Source organism: Sorex araneus, chromosome 2 (genome assembly GCF_027595985.1).
Source record: "Sorex araneus isolate mSorAra2 chromosome 2, mSorAra2.pri, whole genome shotgun sequence".
NCBI lineage: Eukaryota > Metazoa > Chordata > Mammalia > Eulipotyphla > Soricidae > Sorex > Sorex araneus.
This window is the reverse complement of record NC_073303.1, coordinates 25579492-25596136: the sequence shown is the minus strand read 5'-3', so window position 1 is coordinate 25596136 and position 16645 is coordinate 25579492. Positions and strand designations below refer to the sequence as shown.

The following is a 16645-nucleotide window of genomic DNA, read 5'->3' as shown; positions in this document are numbered from 1 at the left end:
GAAAATCCAGACCCATGGGAGTATAATTTATTCTATTACTCTATGAAAAAAATTTTAAAAATCTATCATTTTCAGGTCATAACACCCATGAATATCTTTGTGGGGAAGAATCTGAATTTTCATCTAAAGAATTCAATTATTGGGAGCAGGGGAGGGGCTTCACACGACTGGAACAGACACGTGCTTAGTATATGGGAGGTTCCGGCACCATCTGGTCCCCTACCGCCATCTAGTACCTCCAGGAATGACTCTGAACTCCACTGGTGTGGCCCCAAGACAACAAATAATTCAATTATTTGTTCCTAAACCCTCTAGACGTTTCTCCTACCTGACCCACACATCACAACATAAACTTGGTGTAATGAGATTCTACGACTTCCTGAGCTCCAAAGTACAGACATTCTTTAAGGGAAAAGACTCATAACTCTAATTCTATCTAGTTCTTAGATTGAACGGCTTCAATCTAAAGAAGGTGCAGGATATAAAAATTAGCATTCATAAATCAGGTGTGTGTCCATATACTAACAAGGAAAATATCTTGAAAAGAAATAAGGGAAAAAAATTTGCCTTTGCAATGGTATCAACAATAAAGCATTCAGAAGAAATAAGGAGGTGGAAATTCTTATTTTACCATTATTTTAAAGTTATTTAATTATTTTTGCTTTTGGGATTCACAGCTGGCAATACTCAGGGTTACTTCTGGTTCTGTACTCAGAAATTATTCCTGGTGGTACTCAGGGGACCACAGAGGATGCCAGGGACCAAATAGGTTGGTGCACGCAAGGAAGACGCCCTGCCTACTGTGCAATCAGTCTGCCCAGGAGAAGCACATTTTTTAATCAAAAACTATCACCGTCACTGTCATTCCATTGCTCATCGATTTGCTCAAGCGGGCACCAGTAACGTCTCCATTGTGAGACTTGTTGTTACTGTTTTTGGCATATCGAATACGCCATGGGTAGCTTGCCAGGCTCTGCTGTGTGGGCGAGATACTCTTGGTAGCTTGCCGAGCTCTCCGAGAGGAGTGAAGGATTGAACCTGGGTCGGCCGAGTGCAAGACAAACGCCCTACCCACTGTGCTATTGCTCCAGCCCATCAAAAACTGTAAGACCAACAAAAGAAATTGAAGACATGCACACATTGAGAGGGAGCCTGTGTCCACGGACCACAGGTTCAGGAACCATATGGGATTCTGGGATTGAACTGGGTTGGCCGTGTGCAACACAAATCCCCTACCTACTGTACTATTGCTCCTGCCCCTGGATTTGATTTTCTTTTCTTAGAACTAGTCAACTATTGTTAAAACGTCCAGTTTACCAAAGCCACCTCCAGATTCAATGCAAGTAATATCAAAATTCCCATGGCATTTCCCACAGAAATAATAATTAAAAAAAATCCTGAAATTCATATGAGACCACAAAAAAAAATTCAATTAGTTAAGACAATCTGTCCTAAGAAGGAAAAAGCTGAAAACATAAAATCTCCTGATTTCAAACTACATTATGAAGTAAAATAACCCAAACAGTTTCAGTACAAAATTAAAATAGGTACATAAGAGGGGTGATGGGGGTGAGACAGAAGAGATGACAACACTTGACTGACCCTGGTTCAATCCTCAGCACATGGTTCGTAAAATCACCAGTATCACCCCAAGCATCACTGGACGTGGTCCTGGTGGTCCCCAACACTCCAGGACTCAAGCAGAGCCAATTCATGGGTCCTAATATTCAAAACAATATGGCCCAATTGGCAGATAATCACCATCAATGATGCCTGATTCCCTGAGCACTACTTGGAAGCCCCCAAACTTTTTTTTTAAAGGCACATTGGGGGCTGGAGTGACAGCATAGCAGGTAGGGCATTTGCCTTGCATGCGGCCGACCCAGGGTTCAATTCCCAGCATCCCATATGGTCCCCTGAGCACTGCCAGGAGTAATTCCTGAGTGCAGAGCCAGGAATAATCCCTGTGCATCGCCAGGTGTGACCAAAAAGGAAAAAAAAAATAGGTACACAGATAAATGGAACAGAATAGTCAAGAAATTAACTCAAGCAAATCAAGTGAACTAAATTTTTCCTTTATTTGGGGCCACACCCAACAGTGCTCAGGTGTCACTCCTGGCTTAGCACTCAGGAATTAATCCTGGTGTCACTTGGGGGACCATATAGGATGCTGCGGATCAAACGCGGCAGAGGCTATGTGCGAGACAAGCACCTTACTATTTGTAAGAGGTTCTATCTCTTTAGCCCAAAATCAAACAATAATTTGATAAGAATACCTAAAAGGGGAAGGATAATTTTTTTAATAAAGATGCTGGAAAACTATGTAATTATATGCATAAATTGGAGCCCTACCTTACAGCACTCATTAGGAAAATACACTAAGTCCTCAAACTGTAGAACTACTAGAAAAAAAAAACACAGGGAAAGCTCCTTGCCAATGACGATGGTGACAAGCTCTTGGGTACAGTACCAACAGCACAGGCAACAAGAGCAAAAATAACTAAGTGGCACGACAAACAAAAAGCCTCAGCAGCAAAAATCCCAACCTGCAAAATGAAAAAAGAAACCCAGGGAATAAGAAAGTATTTGCAAACTATATATCTGATAAACCCAAAATATGTAAGGAGGGGGCTGGAACAATAGCACAGCGGGTAGGGCATTTGCCTTGCACAAGGCCAACCCAGGTTCGATTCCCAGCATCCCATATGGTCCCCTGAGCACTGCCAGGAGTAATTCCAGGTAGAACCCTTGTGTATCACCAGGTGTGATCCAAAAAGAAAAAAAAAAGTAAGGAACACATATAAGTCAACATTTTAAAAAAAGCCCATTTTAAAATGGGTGGAGAAATAAGCATTCATAGAAGATATACAGATGGCCGGCAGGAAGCGGCAGATGCTGGGCTCCACCGAGCACCAGGAACACCATTCTGCCCAAATGAGAGTGACCACACGTAGGAGAATGACTGTTATCCGACAGATGACAAAAGGGCCAGGGGACAGTTTTGTGCCTGCTGAGCACCAGCCCTGGCAAAGCCCACAAGCTCAGTGCTCCGTGATCACCACCAAGAGTGTGGTCTCTGGTGTGTCACAACAAGGTGTGTGTAAGCACCACAGCTGAGTGTACATGCACCACAACCCGGTATTTGTGACTCCAGTCACTAATGACAGCAAAAGGAAGGAGAATGGGGGAAAGGGAAGGACAAGAGGGGCTGGAATGACAGTCCAGCAGCCAGGGCGCTTGCCGCACATGCGGCTGACCAGGGCTTGGTCCTCCAGCACCACCAGGAGTGACCCCTGAGTGAAGAGGCAGGAGTAAGCTTTGAGCATTGCCAGGTGTGGCCTCAAAACCAAACGCCAAGGACAAGAGAGAACAAGTGCTGGGGTCGGGGGGATGAGGAGGAAAGGGAACTCGTGTAGTGATGGCAAAAATACACATCTGAACAGACACAACAGGAACTAGCAAGAAGACTCCCCAAACAACTGGGATGAAAACTACCTAACGATGCAGCAACTCCACTTCTGGATATAATATACTCAAAGGAAATAAAATCAGAGCAACCTGCACTCCCACGTCCATTGCAGCGTTATTCACAGCTGCCACACCAAGGAAACAATTAAGTGCCCGTCTGTGGAAAAGTGCAGTAGGGTACCCAGGAGAGACAACACTACATGCGATCAATCACACAGATCATACATATATGGGAAAAGTGCACTGCTGGCTGACGCAGTGACCCCGAGACTGAGGAACTTGAGTACACATTCCTAGACGATGCTGCCGACTCCCAGTGGACGCTGCATTGCGTAGCCTGTGGGGACCAAGAGCGTACATGTGGTCTGTTGATTGTGTAACTGAGATGCCTCCACGGGTTGTCTGTGGAATCCCATTGTGCACTGGGAGACAGGCCAAAGGGCTGGAGCACCAACTTTGCAGGAGCCCTGGGTTTTATGCCTGGTACATATGATTACCCACATACTACTAGATGTACAAGGACACACCTGCCCTCCCTCCAAAAACCATAAAAACAAAAGACTTTTAAAAATAGCTGAATTCAGAGAGTACAGCGGGGGTTACTAAAGGTTGGGGGGGTGGAAAGAGGAAAATGTTGAGGGAAGGACCTTAGAAGCCTTCAAGCGCTACTGAACGTTCTAGGTTATGCACAGTACTGAGGACCCATGCAGTACATTCTGTGGCCCTACTACTGAATTGGCCCAGAAATGCCAGGTGTGGCCCCTGGCTCCCCTGAGCACTGCTTGGGAGTTCCAAAAACAAAACAAAATCTAAAAACAAAAAAAAAATCTAAAAAATACCCAACAATGCTCTGGGGTTACTCCTGGCTTTGCAATGAGGAATTACTTCTGGAGGTAGTTGGAGGACCAGATGGGATGCAGGCAAGCGCCCTACCCGCTATCCTATCTCTCCAGTTCTCCAAGTCTTACGTATTTTTTTTTACTCTAAAGATCCAGTTACAAATACCCCCTACAACAAATACCCCCTAGAACAGAGGTACCGAGGCAAGCTGGGGGCTCTCATCGAGTGCTCTGAAAAGATCAGGGAAGAACTTAACCAAAGGAGGGAGACGCAGGGCAGAGCCTGCAAATTTCCACTCTCCTAAGATGCACTCTGAAACCTGGGGTGTATAATTCACATAGCTACCAGGTAGAGAAGCCTTCTGAACGAAGAGATGATACACAACAGAATAAAGTCCATACTCTATAGAGGCAAGTCTACAAATCTTGGTTTGGCACAGAGCAGATGAACAGCTAAACACATATAGATTCAGAAGAGTCAGGCACGGAAAAAAAAAAAAAGAATGTTCACATCAACAAAATTAGATAAAAACAAACCCAGACATTCTCTTTTCGGGGAATGGAGCAATAGGACAGCTGGTAGGATGCTTGCCTTACATGGGGTCAAGCCCAAGTTCAATCCTCAGCTCCTCATATGGTCCCCCGAGCCCTCCAGGAGTGACTCCTGAGCACAGATCCAGGAGTAAGCCCTAAGCCTCCAAACCAAAATAACATTATGAGTTATCATTAACTAGATTTAGTAATCTTACATATTACACTAAAGTAATGATCCTTGTGGGCTTTTTTAAAAATTAGCATTTGCATTTATTTTTTGGTTTGGAGGCCACATCTGGCAATACTGGGGTACTCCTGGCTCTGCACCTTGGAAGTTACTTATGGCAGTACTTGGGGACCCTATGGGATGCCAGGGATCAAACCCGGGTCGACTGCATGAAAGGCAAGTACCCTACCCGCTGTATTCTCTCTCCAGCCCCATGTGTACTTCCTAGCAACAGAGGAGAAAGCATTTTGAGACCTGTTAACATCCACCTGTTATTAGGCAAATTCATTTATTCAGTTGGGCCTCACCCTTACCATCCACAATCTGGGGCGGAAAATAAAACCCTTAGCTGTGAAAATGAAATGAGACTCACGCCAGAGATTTTGGTGCTTTTAGTAAGCCTCCATAAATATCATCCACTTGCTCGCCAGTGAAAAACTAAACTTAAAAGCTCTTTCTAAGCTCTCTTTCCAGACAGCAATGCTGCCTCCCGTCCCCATGCCGGGGCCTCACCTTTAAGACTCCTCGGTCTTTCTTGGAGGTGATGTCCTCTCCCCGCTCGGCAACGGCTGCGGCGGGGCTTTCTCCATTGTTCTTGGCTCCTTCATCAGTAGTCATCGTCTCGTGTGGGTCGGAAGCCTGGTGAGAAGAAACGTATTTTAGCTAGAAACAATATCACTTTGTTATGCATCTTTCAAATGTCCCTGGGAGGGGGCCAGAAAGATAGTCCAGGGACAAGGTACTTGCGTGCATGGTCAACTCACATGGTCACACACGGTCCACTCCGCTCCCATCCGCATCCCACATGATGCCCACCCTAAGTGCTTCTGGGCACAGAGCAAAAGGGGTAGTCTCTGAACACTGCTAGGGGGGGTGCAAATCCCCCCCCCCCGTCTCCCCCAAAGTGTCTCAAGCATCCAAGTTTTACCCAAGCTAACACTTATTCAGGTCAGAAGACAAAAGCAAAAACGTTTGCTATGATCATATAATTGATGACGTGAATCAAGCAAGTATCATCATCAACTCTTCCATTTCCCATTCGGGTCTGCGGCAAATAAAAGAACAAGTAAGATTTGTGGTGATAACACACCCTAGCATGATGACACAGAGAGACGCGGTCCTCTGAGAACCAAGGAAATAAACCTTCCCAGAGCCGTACTCTTGACAGAATTGAGAACTTATCAGGTAATCTGGTATGTCCAGGGATGTGGCTCAGCAAGAGAGCACATGCCTTGCATATGGGAGTCCCTGGGCACACACACACACACACACACACACACACACCCCAACACCACCATCACCAACATCAACAACAACAACAACAATAAAGAGAAAAGAAATGGCAGTGTATCACAGTGGTAAACAGAAGGGTTTTGGCTGCTAACAGACCATAGCCTGAGTCCCAGCAGTATAAATTAGACATTTGCAAACTGAATCTCATTTCCATGTGAGCATTTATCATGATTATTACTAGTTTCAAGCCCACAATTTTCATTTCCTGCTCAGGGACTCTTTGGCGTGACCTCACGGCCCTTCCTGGCCGATTTTAAGCACTCTTTCAGGTGGAGTTTCCACTACTTTCTTCCATGCGGCTCACGCCCTCCCCCAGATCTCCTCCCACAGACCTCTCTGCTTTCTCCTCTCTGTGCTTGTCTTTTCTTTGCTGATTTTTAGGCCACACCCGGCAATGTTCAGGGCTTACTCCTGGCTTGGCACTCAGGAATCACTCTGGGTGGTACCCGGGGGAACATATGAGATGCCGGGGAATCGAATCCTGCTATACTGTCACTCCGGCCCCTCATCTCTGCGCTTCCAGTAACTCTCTCCAGCGACACGTCCCTACCAGCCGTGACCTTCTGCTGAAGGCTGGCTGTCCTTTCCTGTCCTTCCCTGGCGCCTCCCTGACATGCCGTCTGGAAATACATTTATAAGGCCCATCTGTTAGATTTATGAGATCCTTGAGAGCAAGTGCCGCGCTCGATTCTTGATTCCCTCGAATGTTTCATCCTCTTGGACGGGTAAGACAGAAAGGGGCAGGGATGTGGAACACCTTGTAAGCTGTTTTGATGCCAGCACTTTTACTTCCTGAAACCTGTCTCCCCCTTCCTGCGTTAATTAAAATAAAACAGCACATGCTGTTAGTGAGTGATTGACTGGCTTAATGCCGCAGAGTATCTTTTGAAAAGTATACTACTTAAATATTAGCTCTTCTGGTTATTATTGGTCACCGACAGGCAGCTTTTCATGCAAGGTAGACCCGTGTAGGCTAATCAACAGAGCAAACAACGCGCACTTCCCCATCACAGCTATGATTCGCTCCACACTGCTCTCCAGGCAAGCAGGAAAAGCAAGAATTAATCACTCGCAGGGCTATTCCACTGTGGGCTCATAAAAGACACCAGGCGCCAAGAAGTAAATTGCTGGGCCTGTTGTCTACCAAGAGGAAGCGCTATTTTACACTTGAGGAAAATACCTTGATATATCTGGTAATCAGACAACTACAATCATATTGCCATGGTTTCACTCCCATCTTATTGGTGGTTTAGCTCGCATCTTATTGACCTAAATTTGCTCCTGCATCAGCAGAAACAGAAATCAGAGTGTGCTGTGTCAAACAATCTTCCAAGAGAATATGGAGTAATCGGAGCAAAGGCCCTTTTGGCTGCGTTTTCTAGTAGAGTTTACACAAAACACAAAAGACCCAAAATGTTTGGCTCAGGTAAGTGCAAAATGACCCAAACAAATCATTTTCAAGAACAAGAACACACACACACACACACACACACACACACACACACACACACACACACACACCCTGTGATGCTGGGCTAAGAAGTTGGGAAGTCAGACAAACACGGTTGGTTCCCAGCTTCTAGAAATCACCAGACTTGTCTGATACAAAGAGCCTCAGAGATGGCGTAGCTTCTTTTGGCTATCCAAACAGTGTGCTGGCGATACTCTGCTGGCTGTGCAAGGGCCCTGGGGTGAGGCGCAGGAGGGAACACCCATGACACCCCAGTTATTCTCTGGCTCCAGCCCCACAATCTCTTCTTTTCAAAAGTTTCTTTTTTATTATCTTCAATTATTTATGCTTTTCTTTTCAGGTGATTCCCATGCTACTCAGAACAGTTCTCTGAAATTGCTGATTCTCTCTCCTGCAATGTTAATGTTTTTTAGAGGGGGGGGGCACGCCCACACCTGGCGATGCTCAGGAGTTACTCCTGGCTGTGTGTACAGAGATCAGGGGACCATGTGGGGTGCCGGGAATTGAACCTGGGTTGACTGCATGCAAGGCAAATTCTCTACTCATAGTACTATCTCTCAGGCCCCCTACCTCTTGCAATGTTAGAACTAAAAATCAACAGCAGGACCTGGACGAGAGTTCAGAAGACTGAAGTGCATGTCCTGCACGTGCAAGCTCTGGGCTTGACCCCCAGCAAAGCCCCCCGCCACTTCCATTCCAAATCGGGAATAGCCCCTGAACACATGATGTGACCTCAAGAAGAAAAAAAAAAGTTGAAGAAGGGCCAGAGACAGAGGACAGCAGGTAAGCTTGTTTGTCTAACCTTTCTAATTCTATCCAAAATGTGCTTTTATAACTTCCCCCTAAGCCTAGATTCAGCCAAGGCTCACTGCTGCATCCCATCGTTATATTTCTTTAGAGTACCCGTATTAATAAAAGGGGACATGTTTGGGGATGTATGCCGGGGATGGACGGTGGGGGGGGGGGTGTCACACCTGGTGGTGCACAGGGCTTGCTCTTGGCTCTGTGCTTCAGGGATCTAATCTAACAGTGCTCGGGAGACCACATGTGGTGTTGAAAGGAGGTCAGCTGTGCAAGGCAAGCCCGTAATCCTCTGTACTATCTCTCTGATGCCTTTTGGTTTTCGATAATTAATATTCTTGAGGCGTCTAGGTCAGCTGTCTTGTAGAAAGTGCCATGTGTGCTTTTGCCATTTCTTCTTGGTTCGTTTTGGACGAAGCAGTTTGGATAGGAAACCACTTGGGTAAGGGACCCTTCCCGCGACATCCCGAGGGGCTTCGGTCACAGTGGGCTGTGTTACTGTGGGGGGGGTGCAGAGTTTCGTCATGATGCAGGACACTGGTCTCAGGAGCTAACAGGTAGGTTCATGCTCTGAGACCACGTGGCTGTTCTGTTCCCTAATAAACTTTCACCATGGACTAGAGGGATAGTACAGTGGGTTGGACACTTGCCTCACATGTGACCGACCTGGCTTTGATCTGGTGGTCCTGTAAGCTGTAGGCTCCCCCTTTCACCTAGTAGTTTTAATGTGCCCACTGCTTTAAACCAGGGGTTCCTCAGGCATCTGTTCTTAGAATCATTTAAAAAATAGAAATAGGGGGGCTGGAGCACAGCGGGTAGGGCGTTTGCCTTGCATGTGGCCAACCCAGGTTCGATTCCCAGCATCCCATATGGTCCCCTGAGCACTGCCAGGAGTAATTCCTGAGTGCATGAGCCAGGAGTAACCCCTGTGCATTGCCGGGTGTGACCCAAAAAGAAAAAAATAGAAATGGGGCCAGGGGGCTGGAGCGATAGCACAGTGGTTAGGGCCTTTGCCTTGCACGCCGTCGACCCGGGCTCGATTCCCAGCATCCCATATGGTCCCCTGACCACCGCCAGGAGTGATTCCTGAGTGCAGAGCCAGGAGTAATCCCTGTGCATCGCCAGGTGTGACCCAAAAAAATGCAAATATGTATATATATGTATATATATATATATATATATGCCAGAGAAATAGTACAGTGGTAGGGTGCTTGCCTTTGCACGTAGTGACCCACGTTTAATCCTGGGCACCCCATATAGTCCCTTAAGTACCACCAAGAAGAATCCCTGAGCACAAATCCAGGAGTAAGCCCTGAGCACAGTTCGGTGTGGGCCAAATTTTTTTAAATTAAAATGTAAAGGGCCGGAGCGACAGCACAGCAGGTAGGGTGTTTGCCTTGCATGCAGCCAACCCGGGTTCGATCCCCGGCATCCCATATGGTCCCCCAAGCACGGCCAGGAGTAATTCCTGAGCGCAAAGCCAGGAGTAACCCCTGAGCATAGCTGGGTGTGACCCAAAAAGCAAAAAAAAAAAAATCTAAATTAAAGATAATAAAATAAAAATTAAATAAATAAAAATGAATTAACTTCTCTGAACTTTCAAAGATGGATAAGTAAAACTTAAATGACTAACTTTCTAAGTATTTCCCCTTACTTCTACTTATGCAAGTTGGGATGCAGATTTTCATAAACAAACAAATTAAAAAACAACAACATCTTTTCCCTTGCTCTGGTGCTATTTAAAAAAAAAAAAAGAAGCAGCAAGAACAGGCAATTCCTACAAACCTGCAAGAGTTTCACTTCTGTCATGAGAGCCTTTACCCTCAGTTTATTCCGGACTGAAAGCACCGTGTAGCTATGGATATTAATCTACGCCAAAGCGACTGCTCCCAACTGCCCAATGGGGGAAACCGCTCCCCGGCAGGTCGGAAAGGAACACACAGTTCCTTCTGTTCCGGACATGACAGATAAGCACTCTCCAAAGTGCTAGTCAGCAAACACCTGAGACAGAACAGAAAAACGAGAATACGCTGAAAATCTCATCCACGGTGTGCTGGAAACTTCAGCTAACATGAACTGCGTTGCCGACCTGCACACGCGAGAAGACGTCCTCTCGCCTTCGCCACAAACTCCCCCCTACGGCACTTCGGCTGCTCTTTACTGAAATGTAGATACACGGACTCAGGCTGTCCTCCGGAGTAACAGGAGCGTGTTCGGAAAAAAACAGGCAAGACAGAGGAACTGCTAGTTTACTGGGAGTACAGAAAATCAGAGCAGCATTCCCTCTTAGTAGCACAAACGTCTTGGTCATAAGAGCCACCCACCCCATCTACAGCAAAAAGAAAGAAAACGCAAAGAAATTAGACTAGAGCTTGTAACTGGCTGCAAATGGAATGTGTCTTAATGTTGGATGTATTTGTATATGAATGAACTGTAAAGTGCTCCTTTATCTTTTTGAAAAAGAGTTTTTTGGGGGTTGTACCCAACTGTGCTCAGGGCTTACTCCTGGCTCTGTGCTCAGGGATCAAGCCCACGTCAGCTGGGAACGAAGCAACCACATTATTGGTTGTATTATCTCTCCAGTTTTTTTTTAATTGAATCACCATGAGATCAAGTTACAAAATTATTCATGATTGGATTTTAGTTATACAATGATCCAGAACCCATCCCTTTACCAGTGCACATTTCCCACCACGAGGGTCCCCAGTTTCCCTCCTGCCCACATCCTGCCTCTATGGCAGCTCACTCTCTGTCTGTCTGTCTGTCTGTCTCTCGCTCTCTCTCTCTCTCCCTCCTCTCCCCCCCCATTATGGCTTGCAATACAGACCCTGAAAGGTTATCACATATATGCCATTACTTCCTTTCAGCACTCAGTCCTTGTCCAGTGACAATTTCCAACTCTCATTGTCATTGTCTCTGGTTTCTTTATTTACTTAAAAATATTTTTATTGCAGCTGGAGCGATAGCACAGTGGGTAGGGCGTTTGCCTTGCTTGCGGCCAACCCAGGTTCTATTCCCAGCATCCCAAGCACCGCCAGGAGTGATTCCTGAGTGCAGAGCCAGGAGTAACCCCTGTGCATCACCAGGTGTGACCCAAAAAGTTAAAAAAAAAAATTTTTTTTATTATCCCCTCCCTTCCTCCCCGCCACGCCAATAACATTAAACCATGGGGTGGTTGGACTCCTCAAAACACGTGTGGCCCCGGGGATTAAGCTTAGGGTCTCACGCTTCCCACGGGCTTTCTGTAAGCCAGTTGGCCTTCTTCTGATTTCTCGGCGGGGGGGGGGTCACCAACAACAGGACTATGCTGAGCATTTTAGCACATGTGTCAGTAGCAGGGTTTGAACTCGACACCGGGCATTGCCTGAGCCAGTCACTGAGCCATCTCTGGGCCACCTGAGTTTCTTTTCAAGCCCAGTTCTCCCAATCATTTCAGCCCGGTTACACAGAGGGCCAGGAATAGCTATCTATTTCTAGAGATAAATATGAATGCAGAGGGAACAAGATCAAATATAAAAGCAGACTATAATATATATCAGACTGCATACCATATTTATTCATCTACTTCCCCCCCCTCCCCAGGGCTGGAAATTCCTTTTCTCCCAACTGGGTAGGGGCGGAGGGTGAGAGGAACTAGGAAGGGGAGATGATGAACCATACCTTTCTATGTGCTCATATATTATTTTTTTTTCTCCTTTAAAAAAAGAAACATGTGGGCTGGAGCGATAGCACAGCGGGTAGGGCATTTGCCTTGCACGTGGCCGACCCGGGTTGGATTCCCAGCATCCCATATGGTCCCCCGAGCACCACCAGGGGTAATTTCTGAGTGCGGAGTCAGGAGTAACCCCTGTGCTTTGCCAGGTGTGACCCAAAAAGCAAAAAAAAAGTAAAAAATAAAATTTAATTAAATTAAAAAAGAAACAAGTGGGCCAGAGTGATGTATACTGCGTTGCCTTGCATGCGACTGACCTAGGTTTGATCCCTGTAGGATCCTCCAAGCAACACCAGGAATAATTCCTGAGTGAAGAGCCAGGATTAATCCCTGAGCATCACTGAGTATGACCCAAAAAAGAAAAAAAAATGAAGAAAAAAGAAACATGTGAGAAAATACAAATGGCTATAAACACATGAGAAGATGCTCAAAATCACTAGTCCTAAGAAATATCATGGGCTGAAGCGATAGTACGGCACGTAGGGAGTTGGCCTTGCACATGGCTGACCCGGATTCTATCCCTGGCACTCCACATGGTCCCTGGAGCCCTGCCAGGATGATCTCTGAATGTAGACCCAGGACAACGCACTGCTGGGTGTAGCTCCAAAACTGAAATTGTTTAAAAAAAAAATCAAAATCACAAGATACTACCCATGAGAATGTCAAGTTTCAAAAAAGAAAAAAATGCCAAGTTTTGTTACGGATATAAAGAAACAAGAGCCCTCATGATTGCTAGTGGGAATATAAAGTGGTGCAGTCTGTGAAAAAGTGGTGATTCTTCTATATGTCAGACACAGAACAAGCCTGTGATCCAGCTATACCCAAACTGAAGGCAGAGATGGAAAAACCCAGCATCCCCCAGAGGACACCTCAGCACTACTGCCTGCCAATTGCTGAAAGACAGAAACAATTCAAGTGACCATCAACAAAATATGGCATGCGGCTGTCTACCCATATCTCCACTAGCTGAATATAAAACACACTATTTCATGTGATTTGACTGATTATTGGGGGGTGAGGAGGAGTGTCTGAAAATATTGCTACAACAATTTCATATGAAAAGAAACCTGCCCATCCACAAACCCTCAATATAACCTGTCAAATCATATCCTATGAGGGCTGAGGATGTAGCTCAGTGGTAGAATAAATACTTCACATGCGAGGCCCTGGGTTCGATCCCCAGCACTAAGGAAAAAGAAAATCATAAGAACATTCTTTCACATAGCAAAGGAACCCTATACGTTTGTTATGCCATTACTTACAATGCCATCTATTACATGTTATTATTTGGTGGTGGGGTTTTGGGCCATAGCCGGCAGCACTTGGGGGTCACATGGTGCCGGATCCGGAACCTGGGGGTCCTGAATGCAAGCACATGTGCAGCACTCTGAGGTGTGTCTATCTCTCAAGTCCAAGGTGGTTGCTTTTATGTTTCGTTTGGGGGGGGGGGAGGGCCACATCTGGAGAGGCTCAGGGGTCAGTCCTAGCTTGGTGTTTGGGGGTCACTTCTGGCAGTATTCAGGGGATCATGCAATGCCAGGCATCAAAATCAAGTCTCCTGCATGTAAAGCATATGACTTTTCTGCCCAACAAATACACATAATTCCAATGAAAACAAATTTTGGCAGTTAGGCCGATGAAACTCTATCTTATCATGAAAATGAATAATACTCAACCATAAAAAAGGAATGAAATTCTGATACACGGTACAACATGAATGAACCTTGAAAAGAACAGGCCAAATGAATCAAACCATATACAAAAGGACCACTATTTTGTGATTCCACTTATATGATGTACACAGAGTTGGCAAATGCAGACACAAAATTAAATAAAGATCAGGGAGTGGACTGGTAGAGAATGAAGAATTTTATAACAAATACAGAATTTCTGTTTGGGAAAATGAAAGTATTCTGGAGCACCTGCGTGATACATAGTACAACGATCTATAGTTACATGTAGCTAAAACGTTAAAATGTAGCTCTAGCTGCAGTTAAAATGTAGCTAATGCCAATACAATGTCTAGTGAAAGTGTTAAATTTTCTATCACACTTTAGCATAGTTAGAAAAAAAAAGAAGAAGAGACAGGAAGAGAGGTAGAAAGGAAGTTAGCAAGGAGGGAAGGAAGAAAGCTGTAACCGAGTGCAGGGAAGTGTCCCAACGGGTCTCCTTGGCCCACCTGAGTTTGCCCCTGCCCTTCCCTGAGCGGAGGGCGGTGCCTTTCACATGTCCTGGCGCCTGCGAAGGCAGGTGAACCGCCACAGTGGCTGCTCTACTCCCTGGGGACCAAGGGCCAGCTGTCCGGTCACCAGGGAAGGGGAAAGAACGAGATGTTCTAATGGGACGGACCATCCCGGCGAATGCCTTCCTCCTTTACGGAGCTCTGGGACACGCTCAACGTTCTGCAAAACTAACTTTTCTTCTCAGCGTAAGAAACCACTGGTGAAAGCAAAGTTAACAGACGTCAGCCACCGACCGCTTCCTTGGACAAACTGCTGTTCTGAAGTTCAAGTGATGGGGCAAAGGGCTATACTGGCATTAAGACAAGACCAGACAATATCCGCCTTTCCCGTGGCAAAGGTGAAAGACATCACGGAGCTGCCAACGGCGTTCCTGAGAACGACGGTGTGATGCCTCCATTTCACTTCTTCACCATGTTCAATTTCACAACTCACCAAGTTCAATCCCCGGCACCCCAGCAGCACCGAAGTATCGGGCAGCAGCACCACCACTCAGGACCTGATCAGACGCACAAAGACGACAAGGCTAAGAGCAGAGTTTCGAGGCCACGCGTTCTGGCGTCTCTGGCCCGCATTCAGTTCTTCTACCTATAAACTTCAGGGCTAGGCCAGGGTTTTCCCATTTATTCCCCCTCCAGACTTTAGAATTCCTTTGGGGGGGGTCATCATGGGGGGCTTAGAACGCCTGCCATGCCAGCTTCTGGGCGTGAGTTCCAATCTGGTCCCAAGACCCCGCTGTGGAGGCCCCCCAGAGCAGTCTTTCCGCTTTCCTCTCCTCTCTGACACCAAGGGTCGCAGCTGTCGCCCGGAGCCAGTGTGCCAAGGACATACTTGGTCATACTTGGTCAGGTCCATGGTGCTGGGAATCAAACTTTCAGCTTCACGTGCACTGCAGACACCTTACCCTGGGGGCCACAACCCTCAGGCCCACTTCCTTTTTTTCCCTCCTTTTTTTTTTTTTAAGAAACTAAGACCAAAAAGATAAACTCTTCAGAGTTGCACTCATCAGAGATTTTTATTCTTGCTGTTCAATTTTATTTTATTTTATTTTTTTTCTTGCTGTTCAATTTTATTAAAATATTTGAGACAGGGGCCAGTGTGATAGTATAGCAGGAAGGGCATTTGTCTTGCACGTGGCTGACCTGGGTTTGATCCCTGGCATCCCATATGGTACCCAGAGCACCACCAGGAGTGATTCCTGAGTGCAGAGCTGGGAGTAAGCCTTGAGCATCACCAACAAAAAACAAACAAAAAAATAAATTGGGCATGCCGTCTACACAGTCTTCCCCACAAAGCAGGTAGGATCGCCCCTGGGGGCACAGGAATGATGGAGTGGGGAGCAGAGCATGTCTGTCATGGGGGGACACTTTTTGTTGTTCCTTAAATAATTTTCAGGAAGGCACCAAATCATTATTATTTTTTCTTTTTCTGAAAAAGGTGCAGAGATCAAAGAAGTTTGGGCACCTCTGACACAGAAGCAATCTCGGGATTGAGCAAGGGGTGATGCTGAGGTGTGTGGCACAGTCTGAGACAGCAGCACCTCACTGCCCCCAGCGTGGCATTCAGGACCTGATCAGACCTACCAAGGCATCAAGGCTAAGAGCAGAGTCGCAAGGATGGCCTGTGCTGTGTCCAGTACAATTCTGCCCTGCCACTGCCCGACTGCACTGCAGCCAGGTGAACTCAAGCACCATAAAACAGTGCAAGACCCAGGGGGGCGCCACCAAGCAAAAAGATGCACAGGTGCCAAGGTCTCAAAAGAGCGGGGTTGGCACCAGGAGCAGGCTACAGGAATGCAAACCCCAGGGTGAGCTGAAAATGAGTGAGCGTGCAAACCTCAGGGATCCAACCACGTCATCGAGAACGATGAAGGGAAGGGGGAGGGGCTAAGAGAAAAGAATTACATTTTAATCAATAAATACATGTTCCGCTTTGTGGGAAAAATTAAGTTTGATATGTGGAAAACAACTCCCAAGGAATGGAAAAGGTTATTTTGGAATCTGAGTTCATTTTCCATTGTGACCCTCAGGCAAAACATCACCAGTGCTGAGCTTTGCCCCC

At 46.3% G+C, this 16645-nt stretch overlaps 1 protein-coding gene across 1 annotated transcript in view; it reads right to left on the bottom strand.

Annotated features, from left to right (window-relative positions):
- FKBP5 (FKBP prolyl isomerase 5) overlaps positions 1-16645 on the bottom strand; it is a 125440-nt gene that overhangs the window by 74578 nt on the left and 34217 nt on the right. The window contains exon 2 of the mRNA XM_004617707.2: positions 5581-5706. Within this exon, the coding sequence (XP_004617764.1) occupies positions 5581-5685 (105 nt within the window). The 5' untranslated portion in view covers positions 5686-5706. The remainder of the gene's footprint in view (positions 1-5580; positions 5707-16645) is intronic.